Source organism: Pecten maximus, chromosome 9 (genome assembly GCF_902652985.1).
Source record: "Pecten maximus chromosome 9, xPecMax1.1, whole genome shotgun sequence".
Classification (NCBI taxonomy): Eukaryota; Metazoa; Mollusca; class Bivalvia; order Pectinida; family Pectinidae; genus Pecten; species Pecten maximus.
Genome location: NC_047023.1, coordinates 21,121,139 through 21,144,210, shown reverse-complemented (window position 1 = coordinate 21,144,210; position 23,072 = coordinate 21,121,139). Strand labels below are relative to the sequence as shown.

The 23,072-nt window shown below is 36.6% G+C and overlaps 3 protein-coding genes across 8 annotated transcripts in view; 2 read left to right on the top strand and 1 right to left on the bottom strand.

Annotated features, from left to right (window-relative positions):
* Positions 1-1,246: 1,246 nt before the first annotated feature.
* On the top strand, positions 1,247-8,416 carry LOC117334048 (protein JTB-like). Of its 4 annotated transcripts, none has more exons than XM_033893476.1 (6): positions 1,247-1,520; positions 3,284-3,360; positions 3,645-3,688; positions 6,527-6,565; positions 7,409-7,488; positions 7,681-8,416. In XM_033893476.1, the coding sequence occupies exons 1-6, from the start codon at positions 1,465-1,467 to the stop codon at positions 7,841-7,843; spliced, it is 459 nt and encodes a 152-aa protein (XP_033749367.1). In that variant the 5' UTR covers positions 1,247-1,464; the 3' UTR covers positions 7,844-8,416. The 4 variants fall into 4 exon arrangements, with proteins under 4 accessions (XP_033749367.1, XP_033749366.1, XP_033749365.1 ...); XM_033893475.1 differs by lacking the exon at positions 6,527-6,565 and adding an exon at positions 5,719-5,748 and having other exon boundaries at positions 3,645-3,697; XM_033893474.1 differs by lacking the exon at positions 6,527-6,565 and adding an exon at positions 5,504-5,533 and having other exon boundaries at positions 3,645-3,697.
* Positions 8,417-9,298: 882 nt separating this feature from the next.
* LOC117334045 (transmembrane 6 superfamily member 1-like) lies at positions 9,299-18,009 on the top strand. Of its 2 annotated transcripts, none has more exons than XM_033893471.1 (8): positions 9,299-9,532; positions 10,239-10,440; positions 11,075-11,157; positions 11,625-11,737; positions 12,164-12,274; positions 13,208-13,300; positions 13,908-14,030; positions 14,396-18,009. In XM_033893471.1, the coding sequence occupies exons 1-8, from the start codon at positions 9,328-9,330 to the stop codon at positions 14,705-14,707; spliced, it is 1,242 nt and encodes a 413-aa protein (XP_033749362.1). In that variant the 5' UTR covers positions 9,299-9,327; the 3' UTR covers positions 14,708-18,009. The 2 variants fall into 2 exon arrangements, with proteins under 2 accessions (XP_033749362.1, XP_033749361.1); XM_033893470.1 differs by having other exon boundaries at positions 11,625-11,740.
* Positions 18,010-18,134: 125 nt separating this feature from the next.
* LOC117334047 (peroxisomal membrane protein 11B-like) overlaps positions 18,135-23,072 on the bottom strand; it is a 28,670-nt gene continuing 23,732 nt past the window's right edge. For both annotated transcript variants that reach the window (XR_004534027.1, XR_004534028.1), the window contains one exon: positions 18,135-22,905. The gene's annotated coding sequence lies outside the window, so the exon portion shown is untranslated. The remainder of the gene's footprint in view (positions 22,906-23,072) is intronic.

Below are 23,072 nucleotides of genomic sequence, written 5' to 3'. Positions count from 1 at the left end.
CGTAACTGATGCCAACAGAACAACAGAACACTGACTATTAGTCAGGTGAGACGAAACCTAGCAAAGGGTGGCGTCATTAAATTAGTAAACCTGTAACTAAAATATTGTAATTGTTAATTGAATTTGGAATATAGAATTAGCAACAAAAATGACAAAAAAATTTTTTTTTTTTTTTTACAAGTACTTTATCCAAACCTTTGACTTTTGATCATGCCACCAAAAGAAGAATCTCCACCAAATCAGTTAATTCTGAAAATATTTTGCAATATACAAATCCATATAAAGTTGTCATCACCAACAATAAAGCATGTGATTACAGCAGACACTGCTGTCACCCATAGAAATTCTTGTTTTAGTGATTGCTTTATATTTTATATCCCAAAGGACAAAAAACAAGGAATTGTTATGTTTATAGATAACTATCAGTATCCGCTCATCCTTGGCCTCTGGAGGTGAAAATAATCACACTATCTCTACACCTGGGGCAGAGGATGTTATCAGTATATGTATGCATATTTTCTATGTGAGGAGTATATTACATTTTTAAGGAAAAAAAATAGTCATAAATTCTTATAATTAATGTAATATTTCAGAAATACAGTTTGTCATTATCTATTACATATACTTCAAGATAAGGGATCTAACCTTACAGCAAAAGAGAAGCTGCATGAGCTATAGCTAGCTGTCAGTGAAGGAAGCAGCTAGTATCCTAATTACCAGGATGACATTCTCCTGGAAATATGGAGTTTTCTGGCGGTAACAGGAATGCTTGTGAAAGTAAGGCAGAGTAGTTTGGTCAATATTTCCCACAAGTCCCTACATGGGTTCCAAATTACCATAATTAACAGAGGTCATTACTTATATTTATTTCCGTGCCTCTTGGGATTGAACTCAGGGACCTCTGACATACTAGTCTTACACTCAACGATTGAGCTGGGGAAGTTTTAGCAAAGAAAAGCTAGCAGGAAGCAGCTAGTATCTTACCAGGATAATAAGTATGTACATGTACAATAACAGGTAGACATGTAATCCAAAACCAAATTGCAGTTCTAATATTATTATTTTTTTAATCTCAAACTCTTAGCAAATCAACTGGTTATAGAACGTGATTATGAATAATTACTGATATTGAAATAAAATAAATAATATAAATGTAGTTTAGGTTGAAGAACATGGATCTTTAAATCATAATAGTTCCGGTAGGAACTTTTAAGTTGGCGTTTTTATTATGTGGACACCGGTTGGGTCTTAATCGAACGCGCCCAATGGTGACAGCATCGCTGAAAACACGAAGAACATGAAGTCATCGACAGTTGTTTCGGTTTAATAGTTGGGACATCGGAATTTATACGTAATGTTGTATTTATTTGAAATCAGAATGTAGCTATGCCGTCTACTATTGTCTTGTATGAGACCGAACAAAGACATTAATCTTCTGATGGCTGTGAACACGGAGACGGCAACATGATTGAATTCTGTACGAAGAAACGTATGCTGATAGCCCTCTTCGTCTTACTCAGGTATTTTGACTACTAATTCAATATGTTAACATGTTTAAGTTATGATATTTTGATCATCGATACCGTGGTCCATTATTCTGTCTTTCCTGTGCTATATCACAGGATCCTACAAGCAGCTGAGAGGCAACCCAGAAATATTGCACAGGGGCTCGGTTGCGGAAATTTGAGTAAAATACGACATCAATTACAGTAGGCCTAACAACCAAAACATTGATAACCCCGACTTTTGTAAGGTTTCAGAATATATATGAATACTTGATTTATAGTGTTGTGGTTGTTAACTGATGTCATATATTACTCAAAATCCCGAATCCGAGCCCCTGTGCAATATTTCTGGGTTGCCTCTCAGCTGCTTGTAGATCCTGGGGTATGGCACAGGAAAGATGTACCGGTATATGTTAGCCTGAGTTTTCTCTGCCCTTGACATCATTCCTACACCAGAAATGGTGACAGGACTAGAGGAAACTCCAGCTACGGTATACCGGTATGTAGCCTAAGCATGTTTATTCATAAATGACATGCCACTCTACAAATATAGTTTGAGTTAGTTAATAGTTTTTGACGTCCTCGTAAGATTCTTATCCTATTATGATGTATCTTCCTGTTGTCACTTAATTTCGCAACTTAACTGTTGCATCATTAACTCCCAGATTTAAAACCCAATTATGGCAATATCATTCATGGGTTTTAACTCCGGGTGTTTATATAATTACATATACCGGATAAAAGTATAGTTAATCATATGGTAATTGTATACACACTTTATACACTACAGTAGTGTTGGTAAACCTAATATCTCTATCTTAATCAATAGGATACTAGAATATATGATATTTAAATTTCTGTAAACAGCAGATATAATAAGAAACAACTGATGTTGTGAACAACTCATGATCAGTCTTGTCTGACTACGATAATGATACTAAAGAAAACTCGTAAAAATTGTATAATAAAATCACTTTAAGACCAGTGTGAGGTGCCATACTGGAACTGTAAATTCAGTTGAGTCACTAACTTTAAATTATTTTATGTCAATCTAACAACTTTACCAATCTTGATCATCCAAACAAGATTTCATAAGTGAAAATATATTTTGTGTTGTATATGAAATTACTTGGTGCAACCGTGAAGTTGTGGAATTGAGTGACAATATGAAGATGCACCAGAAGAAGCTGAGAAGCTTACAAGGACGTTTAAAACTTTGAACTATTATTTTTCTCAAGTTTTATTTCTCGTCATCCTAGTTCTGTAATTCAGCATTATATGATTTTATTTACATGGGTGGTCTGGCATAAGCTTTATCCACTTTCAGTTTCCAGCCAATGTTAGGCTTTATAATCATGTAGATGCACGTGCTCTCCTGCAGCATTTTCAATTTCATAATTCTATGAAGAGTTATTGCCCTTTGTTTATTTCCTTATTGTAATCTTCTCTTTTGATTTCCTCATTCAGCTCGTGGCTAATCTCTTTGAAGCTTGGTTGGCTTTATACTTCAGTCGTAATAGTTTTCCGGGATGACATTTTGATTCTGAAATTTTTTAAAGAATCTGACTTTGTTTTAAACTGATGTCTATAAAGCAAGGAAGGATTTGTGACCATGACATACATACATTGGTTTATTAAATTCCTTTTTGATTGATATCTTATGCATTTTGATATATAAGAATCTATGTCATTTTTATATCTGACGGGCATATAAATTAAATTGTTGCATTTATAACACTGCATAAAATTCCTGTAAATCTGAGCTTGTTTATTTCCAGTGTATCTTTTATTATCCTGCTGGTACAGAGTGCTTGGTCAACCCACCATTCCATAGGTGACTTCAACACCTTAAAAGGTACATTAAACTACAACAACTCAGGGGTATTAATTTGTAGAGTTTGCTTTTTAATCTATCCCTGTAGCCTTTTAAAAACAGCAATTAATATCATAGAAAAAAATGTGTTTATTTTGTCTTTTCGTGAACTACCAAAGAAAAAAATCTGAGGCATCTAAATTGGAGATGGAAAATGTGTAATTTTATCAACTGACAAATAATTCAAAGATCCATTTCTAGGCTTTGGTGTTCGATGCCCAATAAAGTTTAATGACATTAAATTATATTTTCCTTTATTTGAATAGGGAGAAAAAAAGGAAATGAGAGTTGTTTAATTGGGAAGGAAAAAGTAGTGGAAGCCTGTCGTCCTTGTTCCAAGTTAGAGCTGGTAAGTAGTGGAAGCCTGTCATGCTTGTTCCAAGTTAGAGCTGGTAAGTAGTGGAAGCCTGTCGTGCTTGTTCCAAGTTAGAGCTGGTAAGTAGTGGAAGCCTGTCGTGCTTGTTCCAAGTTAGAGCTGGTAAGTAGTGGAAGCCTGTCGTGCTTGTTCCAAGTTAGAGCTGGTAAGTAGTGGAAGCCTGTCGTGCTTGTTCCAAGTTAGAGCTGGTAAGTAGTGGAAACCTGTCGTGCTTGTTCCAAGTTAGAGCTGGTAAGTAGTGGAAACCTGTCGTGCTTGTTCCAAGTTAGAGCTGGTAAGTAGTGGAAGCCTGTCGTGCTTGTTCCAAGTTAGAGCTGGTAAGTAGTGGAAGCCTGTCGTGCTTGTTCCAAGTTAGAGACGGTAAGTAGTGGAGGCCTGACATGCTTGTTCCAAGTTAGGGCTGGTAAGTAGTGGAAGCCTGTCATGCTTGTTCCAAGTTAGAGCTGGTAAGTAGTGGAAGCCTGTCGTGCTTGCTCCAGGTTAGAGCTGGTAAGTAGTGGAAACCTGTCATGCTTGTTCCAAGTTAGGGCTGTTAAGTAGTGGAAGTCTGTCGTGCTTGTTCCAAGTTAGAGACGGTAAGTAGTGGAAGCCTGTCGTGCTTGTTCCAAGTTAGAGCTGGTAAGTAGTGGAAACCTGTCATGCTTGCTCCAAGTTAGGGCTGTTAAGTAGTGGAAGTCTGTCGTGCTTGTTCCAAGTTAGAGACGGTAAGTAGTGGAAGCCTGTCGTGCTTGTTCCAAGTTAGAGATGGTAAGTAGTGGAAGCCTGTCGTGCTTGTTCCAAGTTAGAGCTGGTAAGTAGTGGAAGTCTGTCGTGCTTGTTCCAAGTTAGAGCTGGTAAGTAGTGGAAGTCTGTCGTGCTTGTTCCAAGTTAGAGCTGGTAAGTAGTGGAAGCCTGTCGTGCTTGTTCCAAGTTAGAGCTGGTAAGTAGTGGAAGCCTGTCGTGCTTGTTCCAAGTTAGGGCTGGTAAGTAGTGGAAGCCTGTCATGCTTGTTCCAAGTTAGAGCTGGTAAGTAGTGGAAGCCTGTCGTGCTTGTTCCAAGTTAGAGCTGGTAAGTAGTGGAAGTCTGTCGTGCTTGTTCCAAGTTAGAGCTGGTAAGTAGTGGAAGCCTGTCGTGCTTGTTCCAAGTTAGAGACGGTAAGTAGTGGAAGTCTGTCGTGCTTGCTCCAAGTTAGAGCTGGTAAGTAGTGGAAGCCTGTCGTGCTTGTTCCAAGTTAGAGACGGTAAGTAGTGGAAGCCTGTCGTGCTTGTTCCAAGTTAGAGCTGGTAAGTAGTGGAAGCCTGTCGTGCTTGCTCCAAGTTAGAGCTGGTAAGTAGTGGAAGTCTGTCGTGCTTGTTCCAAGTTAAAGATGGTAAGTAGTGGAAGCCTGTCGTGCTTGTTCCAAGTTAGAGATGGTAAGTAGTGGAAGCCTGTCGTGCTTGTTCCAAGTTAGAGATGGTAAGTAGTGGAAGCCTGTCGTGCTTGTTCCAAGTTAGAGCTGGTAAGTAGTGGAAGTCTGTCGTGCTTGTTCCAAGTTAAAGATGGTAAGTAGTGGAAGCCTGTCGTGCTTGTTCCAAGTTAGAGCTGGTAAGTAGTGGAAGTCTGTCGTGCTTGTTCCAAGTTAGAGCTGGTAAGTAGTGGAAGCCTGTCGTGCTTGTTCCAAGTTAGAGACGGTAAGTAGTGGAAGCCTGTCTTGCTTGTTCCAAGTTAGAGCTGGTAAGTAGTGGAAGCCTGTCGTGCTTGTTCCAAGTTAGAGCTGGTAAGTAGTGGAGGCCTGTCGTGCTTGCTCCAGGTTAGAGCTGGTAAGTAGTGGAAGCCTGTCATGCTTGTTCCAAGTTAGAGCTGGTAAGTAGTGGAAGTCTGTCGTGCTTGTTCCAAGTTAGAGCTGGTAAGTAGTGGAAGCCTGTCGTGCTTGTTCCAAGTTAGAGCTGGTAAGTAGTGGAAGCCTGTCGTGCTTGTTCCAAGTTAGGGCTGGTAAGTAGTGGAGGCCTGTCGTGCTTGTTCCAAGTTAGAGACGGTAAGTAGTGGAAGCCTGTCGTGCTTGTTCCAAGTTAGGGCTGTTAAGTAGTGGAGGCCTGTCGTGCTTGTTCCAAGTTAGGGCTGGTAAGTAGTGGAAGCCTGTCATGCTTGTTCCAAGTTAGAGACGGTAAGTAGTGGAAGCCTGTCGTGCTTGTTCCAAGTTAGAGACGGTAAGTAGTGGAGGCCTGTCGTGCTTGTTCCAAGTTAGAGCTGGTAAGTAGTGGAAGCCTGTCGTGCTTGTTCCAAGTTAGAGCTGGTAAGTAGTGGAAGCCTGTCGTGCTTGTTCCAAGTTAGAGCTGGTAAGTAGTGGAAGCCTGTCATGCTTGTTCCAAGTTAGAGCTAGTAAGTAGTGGAGGCCTGTCGTGCTTGTTCCAAGTTAGAGCTGGTAAGTAGTGGAAGCCTGTCGTGCTTGTTCCAAGTTAGAGCTGGTAAGTAGTGGAAGCCTGTCGTGCTTGTTCCAAGTTAGAGCTGGTAAGTAGTGGAAGCCTGTCATGCTTGTTCCAAGTTAGAGCTAGTAAGTAGTGGAGGCCTGTCGTGCTTGTTCCAGGTTAGAGCTGGTAAGTAGTGGAAGCCTGTCATGCTTGTTCCAAGTTAGAGCTGGTAAGTAGTGGAGGCCTGTCGTGCTTGCTCCAGGTTAGAGCTGGTAAGTAGTGGAAGCCTGTCGTGCTTGTTCCAAGTTAGAGACGGTAAGTGGTGGAAGCCTGTCGTGCTTGTTCCAAGTTAGGGCTGGTAAGTAGTGGAAGCCTGTCATGCTTGCTCCAGGTTAGAGCTGGTAAGTAGTGGAAGCCTGTCGTGCTTGCTCCAGGTTAGAGCTGGTAAGTAGTGGAAGCCTGTCGTGCTTGTTCCAAGTTAGAGCTGGTAAGTAGTGGAAGCCTGTCGTGCTTGTTCCAAGTTAGAGATGGTAAGTAGTGGAAGCCTGTCGTGCTTGTTCCAAGTTAGAGACGGTAAGTAGTGGAGGAGAGCTTTTTAAATCTATTGTATATGTCTCTTTCTGTACCAATATATACAAAACAGTGCAATAAACAACCTAGCCTGAGTTTCCTCAAGCCCAAACATCAGACTTGGACATTCTGACACCAGGGTCCATGTTCATAATCCAGTTCCCAACTTTCTGTAAACTCACTCAAATCATGAAACAGCAGTTTACAAGAAAAACAAACATCAAAAACAATATCTCACTTGAAGTGTCTCCGAAAAAACCTTCAAATCTATGAAAAATATGTATCTCAATCCATGGTTGAGGTTAAAGATATCTGTCAGAATGTTCATGTTTGGTGTCAGGTTCAGAGGAGGCCCCTTATCAGCTGAGGGATAGTTTTTTCCCTGAATCAAATTAAATGTGTGACAAGAGGCATCTGAGTTTGCACTGAAGCCATTCCCATTGCTTTTTGAAGCTTAGAAAATGAGACAGGCATGTCAGGGAATTTATTGATGTGGATTGTTCCCCAACGGTTGGTCTAATTAAAAAAACTTAGCACATGTATTCCTGTTAGGGAAAACTCCAGCTGACTGTCCACAAGGAAACTTACCGACAGGAAAATAACTTGATGACTACACCCATATGTACTGTAGTACTTAGTCTATTACATTGAATACGGTTTCTTTTGTGACTGCTTTTCACTGTCAGGTAACCTTGGTGACTCATTATTCTGTTTCAGAAGCGGGAGCTGCTCTTCTGTATGGATAAAGGGTATATGGAGGTCATTGAGTGCAAGGATAAAAGAAAAATTTCCAGAAGGTTTGTAAAACTTTTAGACAATGTATACAATGTATATTCATGTATTTGTTTGTGATGGAAAGATATTGTGATATGTGAATCAATTATCCTGAGGTTTATTCTATAAAAAAGGAACACACTGTAATTTGACATTCTCTATGTTGTTTCTGATGTTTTGGCTACTGTTCTGATTTTGGATGTTCTAACTTTCAGTTGTGACATAGACCCCTACACACACAAGACCAGATTCTGGGTGTTTGAGCTAGTGTGCCTCCTGGTTGGAACAGCATCCTACGCTATGGTCAAAAAAAGACAGAAACGACTGGACACATTCCTCATGGAAAAAATTAACAAACAAATCTCTGAAGGGGTGTGATTATTAACACTGGGTTCACTGAAATGATATCTGTGTGACTGACATTAGTGAGAGACACAGCTAACAATGAGTGTTAGGTCATTCAGGTCGTTCAATATTTATGATACTGTATCAGTCTTCCTGATCTGTCTTTACCAGAAGGGAACTGTGTTGAAGAGTGAGGAAGGGAGATAACTCTTATATATAAAATGTCTGATATTAAATGTATAACCGGGGAAAAATTCAAATGATTAGGATCAGGGGCGATATTACAGGTCCTTATACTGGCAGCTGGATCTGTGGTGCTGGATACGGCTTACACAACTCTTACAAATGGTTGACAAAGTGTATGTTGTCAAAAGTTATGCTAGTTAATATATATTGCAGGTTTTTTATATTGTATAAAATGCATGTTATATCAAAAGAACTGTATTTTGTTTTAAGGAAATCAATTAATATCATCTTCTTGACATTTATACAGAGTCAATGTGGAATTAAAAGTGTATAAATTCATTGTCAGCGTTTTCATATAATACATGTTATTTTCAGTGAATGACTTCATGTATGCAATGAATAAAGTGATCAGTTAATACATTTATGTTTTATGTTATGTATGCAAAGTGAATATGATGTACATCACAGAAATTTAGGAACAACGTTAAAACCATTGTCAGATTGCAGTTGCACTTGGTAGTAAAAGATTCAATGTACATTTGTAGATAAAATTAATATGACCATATATAATGTCATCTTCCAAGGTTGCAGTGTTCTAAAATTTAAATATGAAAGTAAAATGTATTATTTAGGTTTTACAGGTAAAATTATTTTATGGTCTGAATTTATTCTATTATTAATGTTACTAGAGGCACTAAAAGATGTTAGAAGTAAGCCAGTCTTTCAATTTTAAGAATTTCACTGCAAATAGACAATTGTAAAAGCCTTTAAAATGTTAAGCTACAAAATATTAATTTGTTTCTTATAAAATTGCTATTACATGTATAGCCATTTATCATGTAGGTATTGCCAAAATTATCCAGCAACAAGGTTAATTGTCGCTTCGTTTCTAAGCTTAACATTATATGTAACCCTGCACAGTCAATTGTATAGCTGAGGACAACTTGAAAATATAGTCCTATTAATATATTAGAAACACCTGTCTGAAAATTTAGCTTGTACAGAAAGCTGAAAGAAACCACTATGGTATTATCATGTTGGCGTAAAGAAAACTGATTGGCATAAAAATTAAGCTATTTTTACCCGACAACCATGTGGGCAAAGCAGGCCATATATACCTTTTGTATCTAAATATTGCAGAAAGTGAAATAAACAATAAAACATCAAAACCATTTTAACTCAATTGGAATGAAAACGCTACTAGATATATCTAATAACATTTCGGGCAGGCCGAAAAAAACGCCGATGTAGGCATCTTTAAGATGGCATTTTAAGCGTCTGTATGACGCGGATCATTTCCCGTACTTTCATTATCACACGATAAGTTGAAGATGATGTTGTCCGGCCTTACTCTGATCTGTCTGACTTCTTTAATTGGGATTCCACTTACCTATAGCGTCAATCTGTTTAAGGATTATGTCACATACCCTCTAGTTATCCTGGGTATAGGCGGGGTTGTATTAATCCTGGTGGCTCTCTTACCATATCTGTACGCCCGGAACACCGACATTCCTAAACGGGACCCTTACTTCTATGGTAATGTATCACGCTATTCATTCTATTTCATTGCGACCTTGTTCTGATAACAATTTTGATACAATAGCAAAGTGCATATTAGTGTTAGGTTTGATCGTATTTGTTATACAAGAATCAAACTTCGGACTTGAGCAAGACTTCAGAAAAACAAAGTTCTTGAGTACAAACTATTACTGCATTATTTTTTTCCTTAAAATACAGAACTAGTACTATAATGTAAGGAATGGTATTTTTGTTTGAAACATTAATGAACAGCATTTTGTTAGCCTGAGATAAATTGCCTCTGGCCCTGACACCAGCTAGACTACGACATTCTGACATCTAAAGGTCAATTCTTTGTTCTCTCAACGTTACAAGGTGCCTGTCATATTAAGTTTCTTGCTGCATTATCCTCTTACATTCTTGGAGTAATGTACACCTAAACCTACATCTAGCAGACTGGTGTCAGAATGTCAAAATGTCTGTTGTGACCAGAGGAAACTTGAGCTAGAACAGCATCCTGCTTCACCGCAACAGGATTATAATTAATTTGCAGAACATGTAAGAACACTGAGCTCAAGCTAGCTGAGCATACAAGCTCAATACAAACTTCACTTTTGATGTAATTAATAGTAATTTACACTAGTATTCTATCAGGCAGCTGTCATAATGAACACTGCCATATGAAAAACACATCAGATTGGCAAGTTTAAATTCTCACTTGCAGTCTGGAGTCTGTTTGCCTTTGCTTGTGTTGTGGATTTGATAATTGCTTTGGAGAATGATGGCATCATTCACAGCTTCATGGCCTTTTACCTGCTGGAGGGTGAGCCCTACCTCAAGACAACGCATGGAACCTTTATCAACTACTGGGACGCAGCAGTACACTTCGGCCTATACATATATATCCTTAAACAGGACGCGTACAAGTAAGTGTCTCGTACAACTACTGGTAACACTTTGGTACGCTTAGATCTATATATATATTACATCCTTACACAAGGCTCTTACAAGTGTCTCATACAAGAACTACAAACTATGGTGGATATCACTGAATCTATATGATTATCAATGAAGTCAACATACTGTAAGTTATAAAACTGATATCAGAAGAAAAATATTCAATCTTCCTTATATTAAAACCACTATTTTGGTATATTTTAACAGGAACTGGACACAAAATTGGGCTGGTGTTCGGAATTCAAAGGGATCAGTATTTGGAATTTTTTTAATACATTGTACTATAATAAAGAAGGACCAATTCCGTACAATGACAATATGTTCGGTATTCAGAGGTGTTCGGTTTTTAGAAGGTTCGGTTTTTGGAAGTTGCACTGTACAAATGTACCCTGCTTACCCTAATTTCTTTTGGGAGATGAAATGACACAGGACAAAATCAGATACATGTACATAAATGAACTTGCATGGAATGAGTGATACATTTGTTGTTGTTTTTTTTGTTCATTTGTTAACAAAATATGACTATGTATACTGTTATGTTATTAGCAGGTAGAAACTGGAAGCTAAATATCAAGGAATAATAAACTTTACATTTTGTTTTAGTGAGAAGTACAGAAAGGCTGGCCTTTACTGGGTAGGATCCATCACCAACAGTTTACTGCTTATTCTAATTTCTGGACTCATTGGTAGGTGACCTTGTCATCCTCACAGAGGTCATTGGTAGGTGACCTTGTCATCCTCACAGAGGTCATTGGTAGGTGACCTTGTCATCTCCATAAATGTCATTGGTAGATGACATTGTCATGTCCACTATAGTCATTGGTAAATTACCTTGTCATCCCCACAAATGTCATTGGCAGGTGACCTTGTCATTCCCAGTAAGGTATAAATGGTAGGTGACCTTGTCATTCCCGGTAAGGTATAAATGGTAGGTGACCTTGTCATCTCCAAATAGGTCATTGGTAGGTGACCTTGCCATTGTCCTGTATATTCCCATGTTCTTGTTCTTTATTTCTAATGTTTGATAAGTGGATGTAGTTGCTAGAGACAATGAGATGAAATGTATTGAAATTTTATTATATTTTCTAACTAGTTCTGCTGAAGAACTGTAATGATTGTACCCTGTATATCACCCAGTTATTTATCGTTACAGGTGAGTATGGTGTGAGGTGGCCTATCCTACTCAACACACCGTACCTGTGTATACCTGTATGGATGGGGTATAAGTTCCTGACAGATGCACCAAAACAAAAGGCTCAGTACAAGGTAGTAGTGTGGGTCTCCAAACACAAGGCTGAAATAAATTATAAGTGATGATTTTTTTCAATCGTTATTTGAGCTGTATATGCCTAGCCCGAGTTTCCTCTGGCCCTGTCACCAGACATGGTGACAGGGCCAGAGGAAACTCAGGCTAGTATATGCCTAACATCAATTGCTTTATAGCTCACTGTACAGAGATGTCTGTGCTATCCCAATTTATCCATGTGAGTGATGCAGGCCATCTGGGCCTCTTGTATCATCACTTCAGAATTAATGCAATTATCTAGAAACATGCTAGTTTTATATGTGTAAAAACATTAACATCAGTAATCTTGCAATTTGTTTAAGCAAAACAATTATTTGTAGGAAACAAAATAATTCAAGCCATCATATTTTATTGGAGCTTCGTAAACTTTCTATTTATTTATTCAGAGAACAGTTAGAGACCAGCAGGATATCCGACCTATACAGGAGAGACGTGTTGACCTGATGTTTGTCGTTGTCTTTTTAGCTGCTATATGTGTTCACATACTGAGGGCCTCGGTGAGTGACTGTATAATTATACATGAAATGTCTGTGGCCACTTTGTTTTCATGTTTTCCTTGTACCTAGACAGTTCTGTTGTAAAAACTTTTATGGGTATGCTGCTTTAATCAATTATATAATATTTCAATTAAATTTGCTGTTGTTTTTATCAAACACAAAAACAATCTTTGTTCATGTTTCTGTAAAAAAATGTCTTTTCTAGGGGGCTGGGGGTTAGTTTCATGATTTTGATAGGTGAAATATATGTGTGGAAGTTAGTTCTGCAATCAATGTACCTTTTTATCTTTTGCACAAGTTCCATGAATACCACATCAAGCACAAAACAACATGGGGGAAACTTTCGCAGACGAATGACCTTCCCATATTTAGCGTAAATTTTACCTCCTGCGTACATTTTCACATTTACAATAAAGATTATGTTTTTGTGTGGAATTAAACAAACTTAATGGCTATATAGAGGGATTACACATTTATTTTAATGAGCTTTTATCTTATATGAACACTTTTGGCACCTAAAGCTATGCACTAAATTGGAGGCGTGCACTAAATAAGAATTAGGGAAAGCACAAAGTGATCTCAGCTTCTCTCCATTTTTCCATTAAATATCTCTACTTTAGGCAAACTGATCATTCCCTTTCTCTATTGAAATTTGTATTATTTCATATTATGAATTTTGTGTAAATCAGGATAAATACATTTGTAATAGAAACTTAGTTTCATAATAAAAAGTTTAAAATAAGATTTAATACTTAAATGAAAGAAGGCAAAATTTAAATTGAGAATAAATTTTCAATGGGAGAAATTACTAATGACAGCTATTAACGTTTTGCCTGGGTGATGAAAAGATTGCAACAATGTAGCAAGTTCTAGTTTATCTACAATGTGTGTTTGTGGTTAAATCTGCTCAGCAACTTTTATGTGGACTTACAGGCTGTACTTGGGAGCCCAGCTGACATAGCTAAGACCTACCTTCAACAGCATGAGCCTTACCTAACCGATGGTGTAGCCTTCCCCAGAGTACAGGTAAGTCTCTAACTAGGGATTACCTACAACAGTATGACCTTACCTAACTGACAGTGTGGCCTTCCCCAAAGTACAGGTAAGTCTAACTAGGGATTACCTACAACAGTATGACCTTACCTAACTGACAGTGTGGCCTTCCCCAGAGTACAGGTAAGTCTCTAACTAGGGACTACCTACAACAGTATGACCTTACCTAACTGACAGTGTGGCCTTCCCCAAAGTACAGGTAAGTCTAGCTAGGGCCTACCTACAACAGTATGACCTTACCTAACTGACAGTGTGGCCTTCCCCAAAGTACAGGTAAGTCAAACTAGGAACTACCTACAACAGTATGACCTTACCTAACTGACAGTGTGGCCTTCCCCAAAGTACAGGTAAGTCTCTAACTAGGGACTGTCTGAACTATGTTACCTGCAATGAAACAATGGAAATGACTTATAAGGTAATTAGTGACATTATTATTTGGTAACTGTGGTATTGACAAATGATGTTATAAATGTTGACCACTTGGACAAAAAAAACATCTAATACTCTAGCTAATGAGTTAATGATAGTGTTGAATTATATTACAATAATTGTTCCTCTAATGACGCCTTGTCTTCCTCAGATGATGCTGTATTTGTTCTACTTTGTGCCCTACTATGTGATGGTCATCTTTGATCTGCTGTATCCAAGTGGTAAACCATGGGTGATAGACTGGTCACTCATAATGGCTGGAGCTGTAGGCGAGGTGGGTTAACATATGTTACTTATCCAACATCAAATACATGCTTGTATTTGCCTTTAAATCTCTATTCTCAGTATGAATATTTCTCACCTTTTGAGTTATTATTTATGAAATTACCTGTAAATATATGTACTCCATAGGACAAGTTCTGTTCCCCCTATATGGGCGTCTTTTCAGCTGTAAACACGTTCTTCCACAGGGCCGGTTCTTATTTTACAGGCCGCTTTTCACCTGTAAATTGTGTCTTCTACAGGACAAGCTCTGTTCTCCCTTTAAGGGCCGTATTCATTTGTAAATCACTCCCTTTCACAGGGTCAGTTTTCCCTTATTGGGGCCTCTATTCACCTGTAAATCACTCTCTTCCACAGGGTCAGTTTTCCCTTATTGGGGCCTCCATTCACCCGTTCACGCCGGCCATCTCGCAGCTTCCTCCAGGTAACCACACGCTGTTTTGGATCATCAACGGAACTCTCTTCATCATTCATCACCTGTATGCATACAAGTGTGTAACCTCGCCAACCAAATATGTTGGCGTAGTCGAGAGTAATGGCCAATCTGCTCTGGAACTTTCTCAGGACAAAGAATTGCTGTATGATGAAATTAATTCTACTGGAGACACCTCAGAATCAAGCAGATATAACTTACGGAATAGACGCAACCGACAATTTGATCACCTTTAGAGTTAGAACTCATGTCACTGTTGGTGCTTTTTATATACATATGTACTTCAATTAGCTTCATTAGCTGTTATCGATAAAGTGTAATTTTTTATGAACTTAAAAGTTCGATGGGACATAAAAGTTAAAATCAAAATGTAATTTTATAACAATATTATCTATTTTAATGAAAAATGCTCAGCATCTTCACTCAACTAAATACATTATATACTTACAGCTAGCATCCCTAGTTTCCTGGGCTTTGATTTGTCAATTTCTATCTCACCTGGTCAATAAAACTAGAACGACCTTATACTGTACCATGTGACCTGTTGTCCATCAATTCCTCAATAATTCTTCAACAAATTATGATTTCCCTGAACAACAGTTATTTTAAACTTCTTCTCAAGTTCCACCAGTGGGATTCAGCTCAAACTCAAGTGATTCGAAGATGGTCCTGACCAAGTGTTGTTATTTTTCCCAAATTCTTGTCAGTACCACTATACTGTACTGGGTATGGGTATGTATACAAAAGTACTGGGGTATGTTGAAGTCAGATGACCCTTAAGGCCCATGGGCCTCTTGTTCTTCTTATCAACAATTGTAGTTAGCCAGTCTTTACAATAACAGTATACATAACAATGCATACAGGTGTCGTTGCAACATTTCAAGACCGACTGGTCTCTGTCAAGCTCTAACTCAAAAGCTGCAACGACACCCATTGTTACGTATACTACTAGAATTAAATAAATCTTGGATTGTCAATTACTATTTTTTGTATATATATATATATATATATATTTAAACTGTATACCTGGTAATTTTCTCCCCCGTTTAATTTTCGCCATTGTCGCCCTTTGATGATAGGGCGAATTTAAGATGACGGCTAAAATTTCTAAAATTCAAGCTCAATTGCAGGATTTACAAGCTATCGTACATAGGCTAATTGTAGTCGGATCCAAAACATACCCTCGTACTTTTCAAGTATGTTTTATCCTATACAATTACAAGCAACACATGTTATATACTTACACTAAATTTATAAAATAATTTATTGTTTTATTCCAATCTATGCATGTGAAATAAAATCTAGATCTAAATCTAGGCCTAGTAAATTTGCAATATCACATGTTAAATCGAGAATATGGGTTAAGACAGCGTACTAGGTTTAGTATATTTGACTTTTGAAAAAGCTATAAATACTAAGTAGATATCCAAACTGATGAATCTTTTCAAAGATAAAAATTGATTAATTATAGCCAAATTTAAATTAATACAATTCATACGATCAACTTGAAGTTTTTTGGGGAAAAAAGACTGAAATTTAATAGTGAACTTTGAGTTGCTTAAAAAACATTTTGAGAAACATTTGAGTCCTCCATAATCTTCTGTTGTTTATATTGTGAAACCTACTCTTATTTCATGCAGTCTTTTTAAAAATTTTGATTGACTGGAAGAAGTTATACTGACAGAGTGGGACAAGCGAGACATATAATTACGTGTAATTCTCGTTTTTGAGAGATCACAAATTGTAAGTACACATTTTTTTGTGTGCAATATATTTATTTATTACATTTTTACCAGTGAAAATATGGAAAATTATTCATGTTATGAAAGTGATAGTGAAAAATATCCTTTTTTCTTACTTTACCAATCAAAACACTGCTTAAAACAACAATGGGGGAAATTAAAAAGCTGACCCAGTATATTTTGCTATAAAAATGTAATAAACAGAATATCTAACAGTGTCTTCAGTAAAACCAGATATATTTCACTGGTGAAAAATATTTGGTATTACAGACGACACTATTAGATGTTCTTTATAAATTATGCAATACATATCTGTATCATATTGGTAATTACTTCTGAGGCTTGCTGAGCTTTCTTGCCCGTTGACATTTTGATAATTGTTTTTGTTAATTAGATTTGAACAATTGTTTTTGTTAATTTGATGACATGTTGAATTTGTTATCCAGATAGGGATGTGCAATGTTGAGGAACTTGTGTTTACTTTTTTCTGCTTACATACAACAGAGAATTTATGTACATATTTATAATCAGGGATATTTTAATCAAAAAGTTCCAAGTGCCATGATCAATTTTGTGTTCATATATTAATTTTAAGCCAGTAACAAATGTTTAATTAAGCTTCCAGGTACAAATTTGATGATTTTTAATGTTGCTATTACTTTTAGCCAATTTTTAAAATTTCAATGACAGGAAATCTTGAAATATTTATTCAAAATCATATTTTGTTTATATTGCTGTAAAGATTGTATTCATGCAATGGTCTTTGTTTTCCAGATGTATAACAAAAAAAAAAAAAAAAAATGACTTTTTTGATTGTATCAATAAGTGTGTTTGGTCACAGATGTACATTGTATATCATTTACGTTTACTGCTGTTTAATTGATGGCATCAATACAAAGGTTCTGAACCTTTGGAGTGTGGGCAGGTCCCCAGAATTAGAGAGAATACACTGTACTTCAAAACAGATATCCTGGTTGACATGACTAGGACTGCTGATGTTCATTGGATTATTTAAGAGTATATGCTACCTTGAACATTTTGTTAATTCTAAACTTCCCTTAAAAACTTGGTATACATTTGTTTGTAGTTTTGTACTGTACCGGAGCAATTTGAATTATTTTTTATCAGGAGATACATCTGTCACAATAAGGTATATATTTCATATTTATGATCATGTTCAGGCAAACTTTTAAACCACTGCTTCAATGGTCCGTGGTCTGATCAGTCACACACATATTTCGAAATGAGGCTTAAAATCAATTAGCAATTTGATTGGCTAAAGATATTTCTATTTTAAAACCTTTCGTCTTTGTCTTGCAATGGCTGATTAAATTTTGAAAATGTTTTCAGATTCTGACATCAGCACTATGAATACCACTGGTAATCTGCCTGCTGATTTGCATATCTGATAAATTTTGTACAATGTTTCATGTGTTAGAAGTCATAAGCTTATGGAAATCTGGAATCTGTATCCAATTCTAATCTGACATATTGATTAACCACCCATATGATGCAACAGTACTTCTTTTTTTTTATACTTTCTGTGACCAATCCAACCTGGTCTCAGTTTCATCAACATTCCTTAACCTACATCATCTGATACCTACGGTTACTTGCACTACAGTTATCAGTTTAGCATAGTGTAGTTCAATCAACCGTGGGAATCCAACAAGGCTTAACATTATCAGTGTAGCATGGTGTAGTTCAATCAACCGTGGGAATCCAACGAGGCTTAACATTACCAGTTTAGCATAGTGTAGTTCAATCAACCATGGGAATTCGACGAGGCTTAACAATATCAGTGTAGCATAGTGTAGTTCAATCAACCGTGGGAATCCGACGAGGCTTAACATTATCAGTGTAGCATAGTGTTGTTCAATCAACCATGGGAATCCTACGAGGCTTAACATTATCAGTGTAGCATAGTGTAGTTCAATCAACCATGGGAATCCGACGAGGCTTAACATTATCAGTGTAGCATAGTGTTGTTCAATCAACTGTGGGAATCCGACGAGGCTTAACATTATCAGTGTAGCATAGTGTAGTTCAATCAACCGTGGGAATCCGACGAGGCTTAACATTATCAGTGTAGCATAGTGTTGTTCAATCAACTGTGGGAATCCGACGAGGCTTAACATTATCAGTTTAGCATAGTGTAGTTCAATCGACCGTGTGAATCCGACGAGGCTTAACATTATCAGTTTAGCATAGTGTAGTTCAATCAACCGTGGGAATCCGACGAGGCTTAACATTATCAGTTTAGCATAGTGTAGTTCAATCAACCGTGGGTATCCGATGAGGCTAATCTAAGGAAATTCCTTATTTTGCCATATGAACACATTGATAGATTCAAGAAAAAAATCTTCAGGACATTCCTTAAATTCTCAAATGCTTAATTTCTATTGAAATATTTACAGTTAAGGAATTTCATCATGGAATATTGATCAAACTGGGCCAGATTCTCTAAATCTCTTTTGTCACAGAGCCATGCAGACTCGTGTTATCCTGTACAGTCTCACAATGTCAACTAGAGGTTGGCTATATGAACATTTGATGATACATGACCAATATGCCTTTACAATTGTTGTACTTACACTGTAATCTTGCCAATAACAAATAATAAAACAAATATAGTATACTGGAATTGTTTTATTTCATCAGTGTTGTAATAGTTCTCTATGTAATGATATGTTAGTATAGCATCAAATAATTTAGTGTTCTACATAAACATACCTATTCTCATCTCATAACAATGTGTTGATTCTCATCTCACAACAATATGTTAATGTACATGTCTATTACTATCAATTTATTTATTCGTAAACTGAAATATGTTTCCAGTGACCATCTTACAGATAACTATAGCTGCGCATGCACAAACCATATCAACACTACAGGTAGTAATCTCTGTACCTCAGTAGAGTTAGTTCACTGAATTAACTAGCTAATTAATTATAGCACTGAATTAACTAGCTAATTAACTATAGCACTGAATTAACTAGCTAATTAATTATTGCACTGAATTAACTAGCTAATTAATTATAGCACTGAATTAACTAGCTAATTAACTATAGCACTGAATTAACTAGCTAATTAACTATAGCACTAAATTAACTAGCTAATTAATTATAGCACTGAATTAACTAGCTTATTAATTATAATAACCGAGTAAGTAATCAATGCAGTACATTAATTTGCTAGTTAAGATACTACTTGAGATGGTAATTAGTTCAGTAATTGAAAAATAACTGGCTATAATTAGAAAACTACTACATGTAGATGAGTTTCAAATTTGTGAAATAAATTAATTTCCAAGTAATTAATACACTACTGGTTATAGTAAGAACACAAGTAGGATAGATACAAATATATCACATTAACGTAACTGGCTATAATTAGAAAACTAATAGATGAGTTTCAAATTTGTGAAGTAAATTTATTTTAAGTTAATTAATACACTAAATTAACTGGCTAGCTAGAACACCACTCCAATAATGTTAGAGGATTACATCGCCAGAAACTTATGACAGGTGCAGTGTCGGTTGGCGATACAGCCAGAGACCTTTAACTAGCTGAAGTAGCTAGAACACAAGTAAAGCTGATGTAGCACTAGTACTGCAAGGTAAGCTGTACATAATATATATCTACACAATGATAAATTGTCAAAGTAGGGAGTACTAATTAAAAGCTGTAATTAACCAAGCAGTTATAACTGTATTAAACCTAATAGTTTGAGGTTTAATTTATAAAATATTCTTAATTGTATTTATAGGGGACATTGTACTTAACAGAGATATTTAATATTTCATCAATGTTTCTATTTCTATCACCGGTGATAACCCTAATGCACCTATCTGGACACATACACAGGGAATTGTGTGAGGGCTACTTTGACTAAGGATTTAGAATTTAATGTACAACATAAAATACATCAGCGTGATAAACCTCAGATAGTAATGAGCATGTCATCAACAGGAAAATGTGATCACAGCATCCATAATCACAACAGATGTTAACAGGCTTTGATAGCATACTACAAAGTAACAATCTTCTTAACAGATTTAGGAAAGTACATTAGATCTGCTGCAGTAATTAAACTTGTGGTATATATATATATATATTTGTTATATATGTAAAGTAGCTTTATCTTATGCTGTGTATTATGAAACATTATATGTATTGCTTGGATATAGTACCATATTTATCTGGCAATAAGCCCCTACCTAGTAATAAGGCCCATACCTGACAAGCATCCTGTCTGGCAATAAGCAACTAACCAAGTAATAACACACATGTCTGGTAATAATACCCATACCTGGTAATAAGGCCAATCCCTAGTAATAGTCCCCATACCTGGCTTATTCATTGGTTGGCACCTTGGACTTATTTATGGGTTGGCACCCTGGACTTATTTATGGATTGTCACCATGGACTTATTCATGGATTGTCACCCTGAATCTATTTATGGGTTGGCACCCTGGACCTATTTATGGGTTGGCACCCTTGACTTATTCATTAGTTGGCACCCTTGACTTATTTATGGATTGTCACCATAGACTTATTCATGGATTGTCACCCTGAATCTATTTATGGGTTGGCACCCTTGACTTATTCATTGCTTGGCACCCTGGACGTATTCATGCATTGACACCCTGGACTTATTCATTGGTTGGCGACCTAGACCTATCAATGGATTGGCACCTGGACTTATTGATGGGTTGGCACCCTGGGCTTATTGCAGGATAAATGTGTAAATCTCCATATATGACACTACAATGCTTTTCAGAAAAGATAAAATTCCATATATATACAATGTATTTTGATACATAAGTGTACTTCAATATAATATGATAAATAATATGCATAAATAAAGGCTTACATACCTGGGTAATGTACAAGTTATTGTAATTTTATGTAAATACAATTTGTTAAATTATCCTAAAAAATTCATTGCAATCAAACCATTCTACCGTAATAAAAAAATAACTATCAACATTGAATTTGTGATAAATCAATAACAATGAGATCATTTTAAATTAAAATAAAAGAGAGTATGTGCTAAAATAATGATAAATATATATTAAAACACTGTCTACAAGATATAAATACTTCACTAACATATTTTACAGGCAATAAGGCCACTGGGTTTACTTATTAATCCAGGAATCAACCAGCCATTCACCAATAGAGTGTGTCCAAACTATCTTCTGTTTAGATAACTGGAGATGTACCGAGCAAGAACAGAGAAAATGATCACAGACATACATGATAAAATTCTGTAATTCATGTAGAGAATCAATAAAAGAATTTTGATAAAAATGAGATTTTTTTATGGTTAATATCGTAAATGACAGTACATAAATTATTATCAGTACATGTACTGCAAAGTTGTTAAATTTCGCAGGGCTAGTATTTTCGCAGTTGTCCCAGTTGCGGTTATTTAATTTCACACGACTATGCTATGTAAGGATTATGCATTAAGCACTAATCTTCAGTGTATGGATAAATACATGCTGGGTATTAATTTTTGTTTGCATTTAGTGACCACAAAAGCAGCAAAATTAAATCCCCTGCGAATATTACAAGCTATACAGTATTAATGCACTACGCAGTATTATATATCTATACTGAGTAACAGGAAAGGACGTTGGCAATGAATAGACGAGTCTTGAAATCCAGGACATCAGAACTCTAGATGGAGGTTATAACTAAACTGAGCTATGACTATATAGTCCCCAGAGTTTGGCCAATAACTGAAGCACTGCGCATAGCTGAGAAGCTCCTTACAAAGTCCCCAGAGTTTGGCCAATAACTGAAGCACTGCGCATAGCTGAGAAGCTCCTTACAAACACTTACAGATACACAATCATTTCAAACACAATTTGTATTCTATCTGAAATACAGATGGGAACTTCAAACAGGATGATGCTGTAAGTTATAACAATCTCTAACACAATAAGGGTAATGATCTCGTAACAAATATTGTCTCTAATTCAATAGTAGTACACATAACGAAATTGTTAAATGTCAGGACTAGAAACATAATTATAAAACATCTGTATACATCAAATTGAATTTGAAATCTTACAAATAGTATCATGATTTGTGTTCATCTAGGGACTGAGCATGATCGAGGTCCCGATTCAAATCAACACTTAAAATAACAAGAATGTACATATTTTATTTGCATATTATACATTGGATAGGCACTTTTATGAAACATTATGGAAGATATTTATCACAGTTTTCTCTCAGACATATACCAATGTCTGTCTTTACATACACGCCACCTGTCACGACTCTGTGACTAGATGTCATACTCTCACACATACCAATGTCTGTCTTTATATACACGCCACCTGTCACGATTTTGTGACTAGATGTCATACTCTCACACATACCAATGTCTGTCTTTATATACACGCCACCTGTCACGACTCTGTGACTAGATGTCATACTCTCACACATACCAATGTCTGTCTTTACACGCCACCTGTCACGACTCTGTGACTAGATGTCATACTCTCACACATACCAATGTCTGTCTTTACATACACGCCACCTGTCACGACTCTGTGACTAGATGTCATACTCTCACACATACCAATGTCTGTCTTTACATACATGCCACCTGTCAAGACTAGATGTCATACTCTCACACATACCAATGTCTGTCTTTACATACACGCCACCTGTTAAGATGTCATACTCTCACACATACCAATGTCTGTCTTTACATACACGCCACCTGTCACGACTCTGTGACTAGATGTCATACTCTCACACATACCAATGTCTGTCCTTACATACACGCCACCTGTCATGACTAGATGTCATACTCTCACACATACCAATGTCT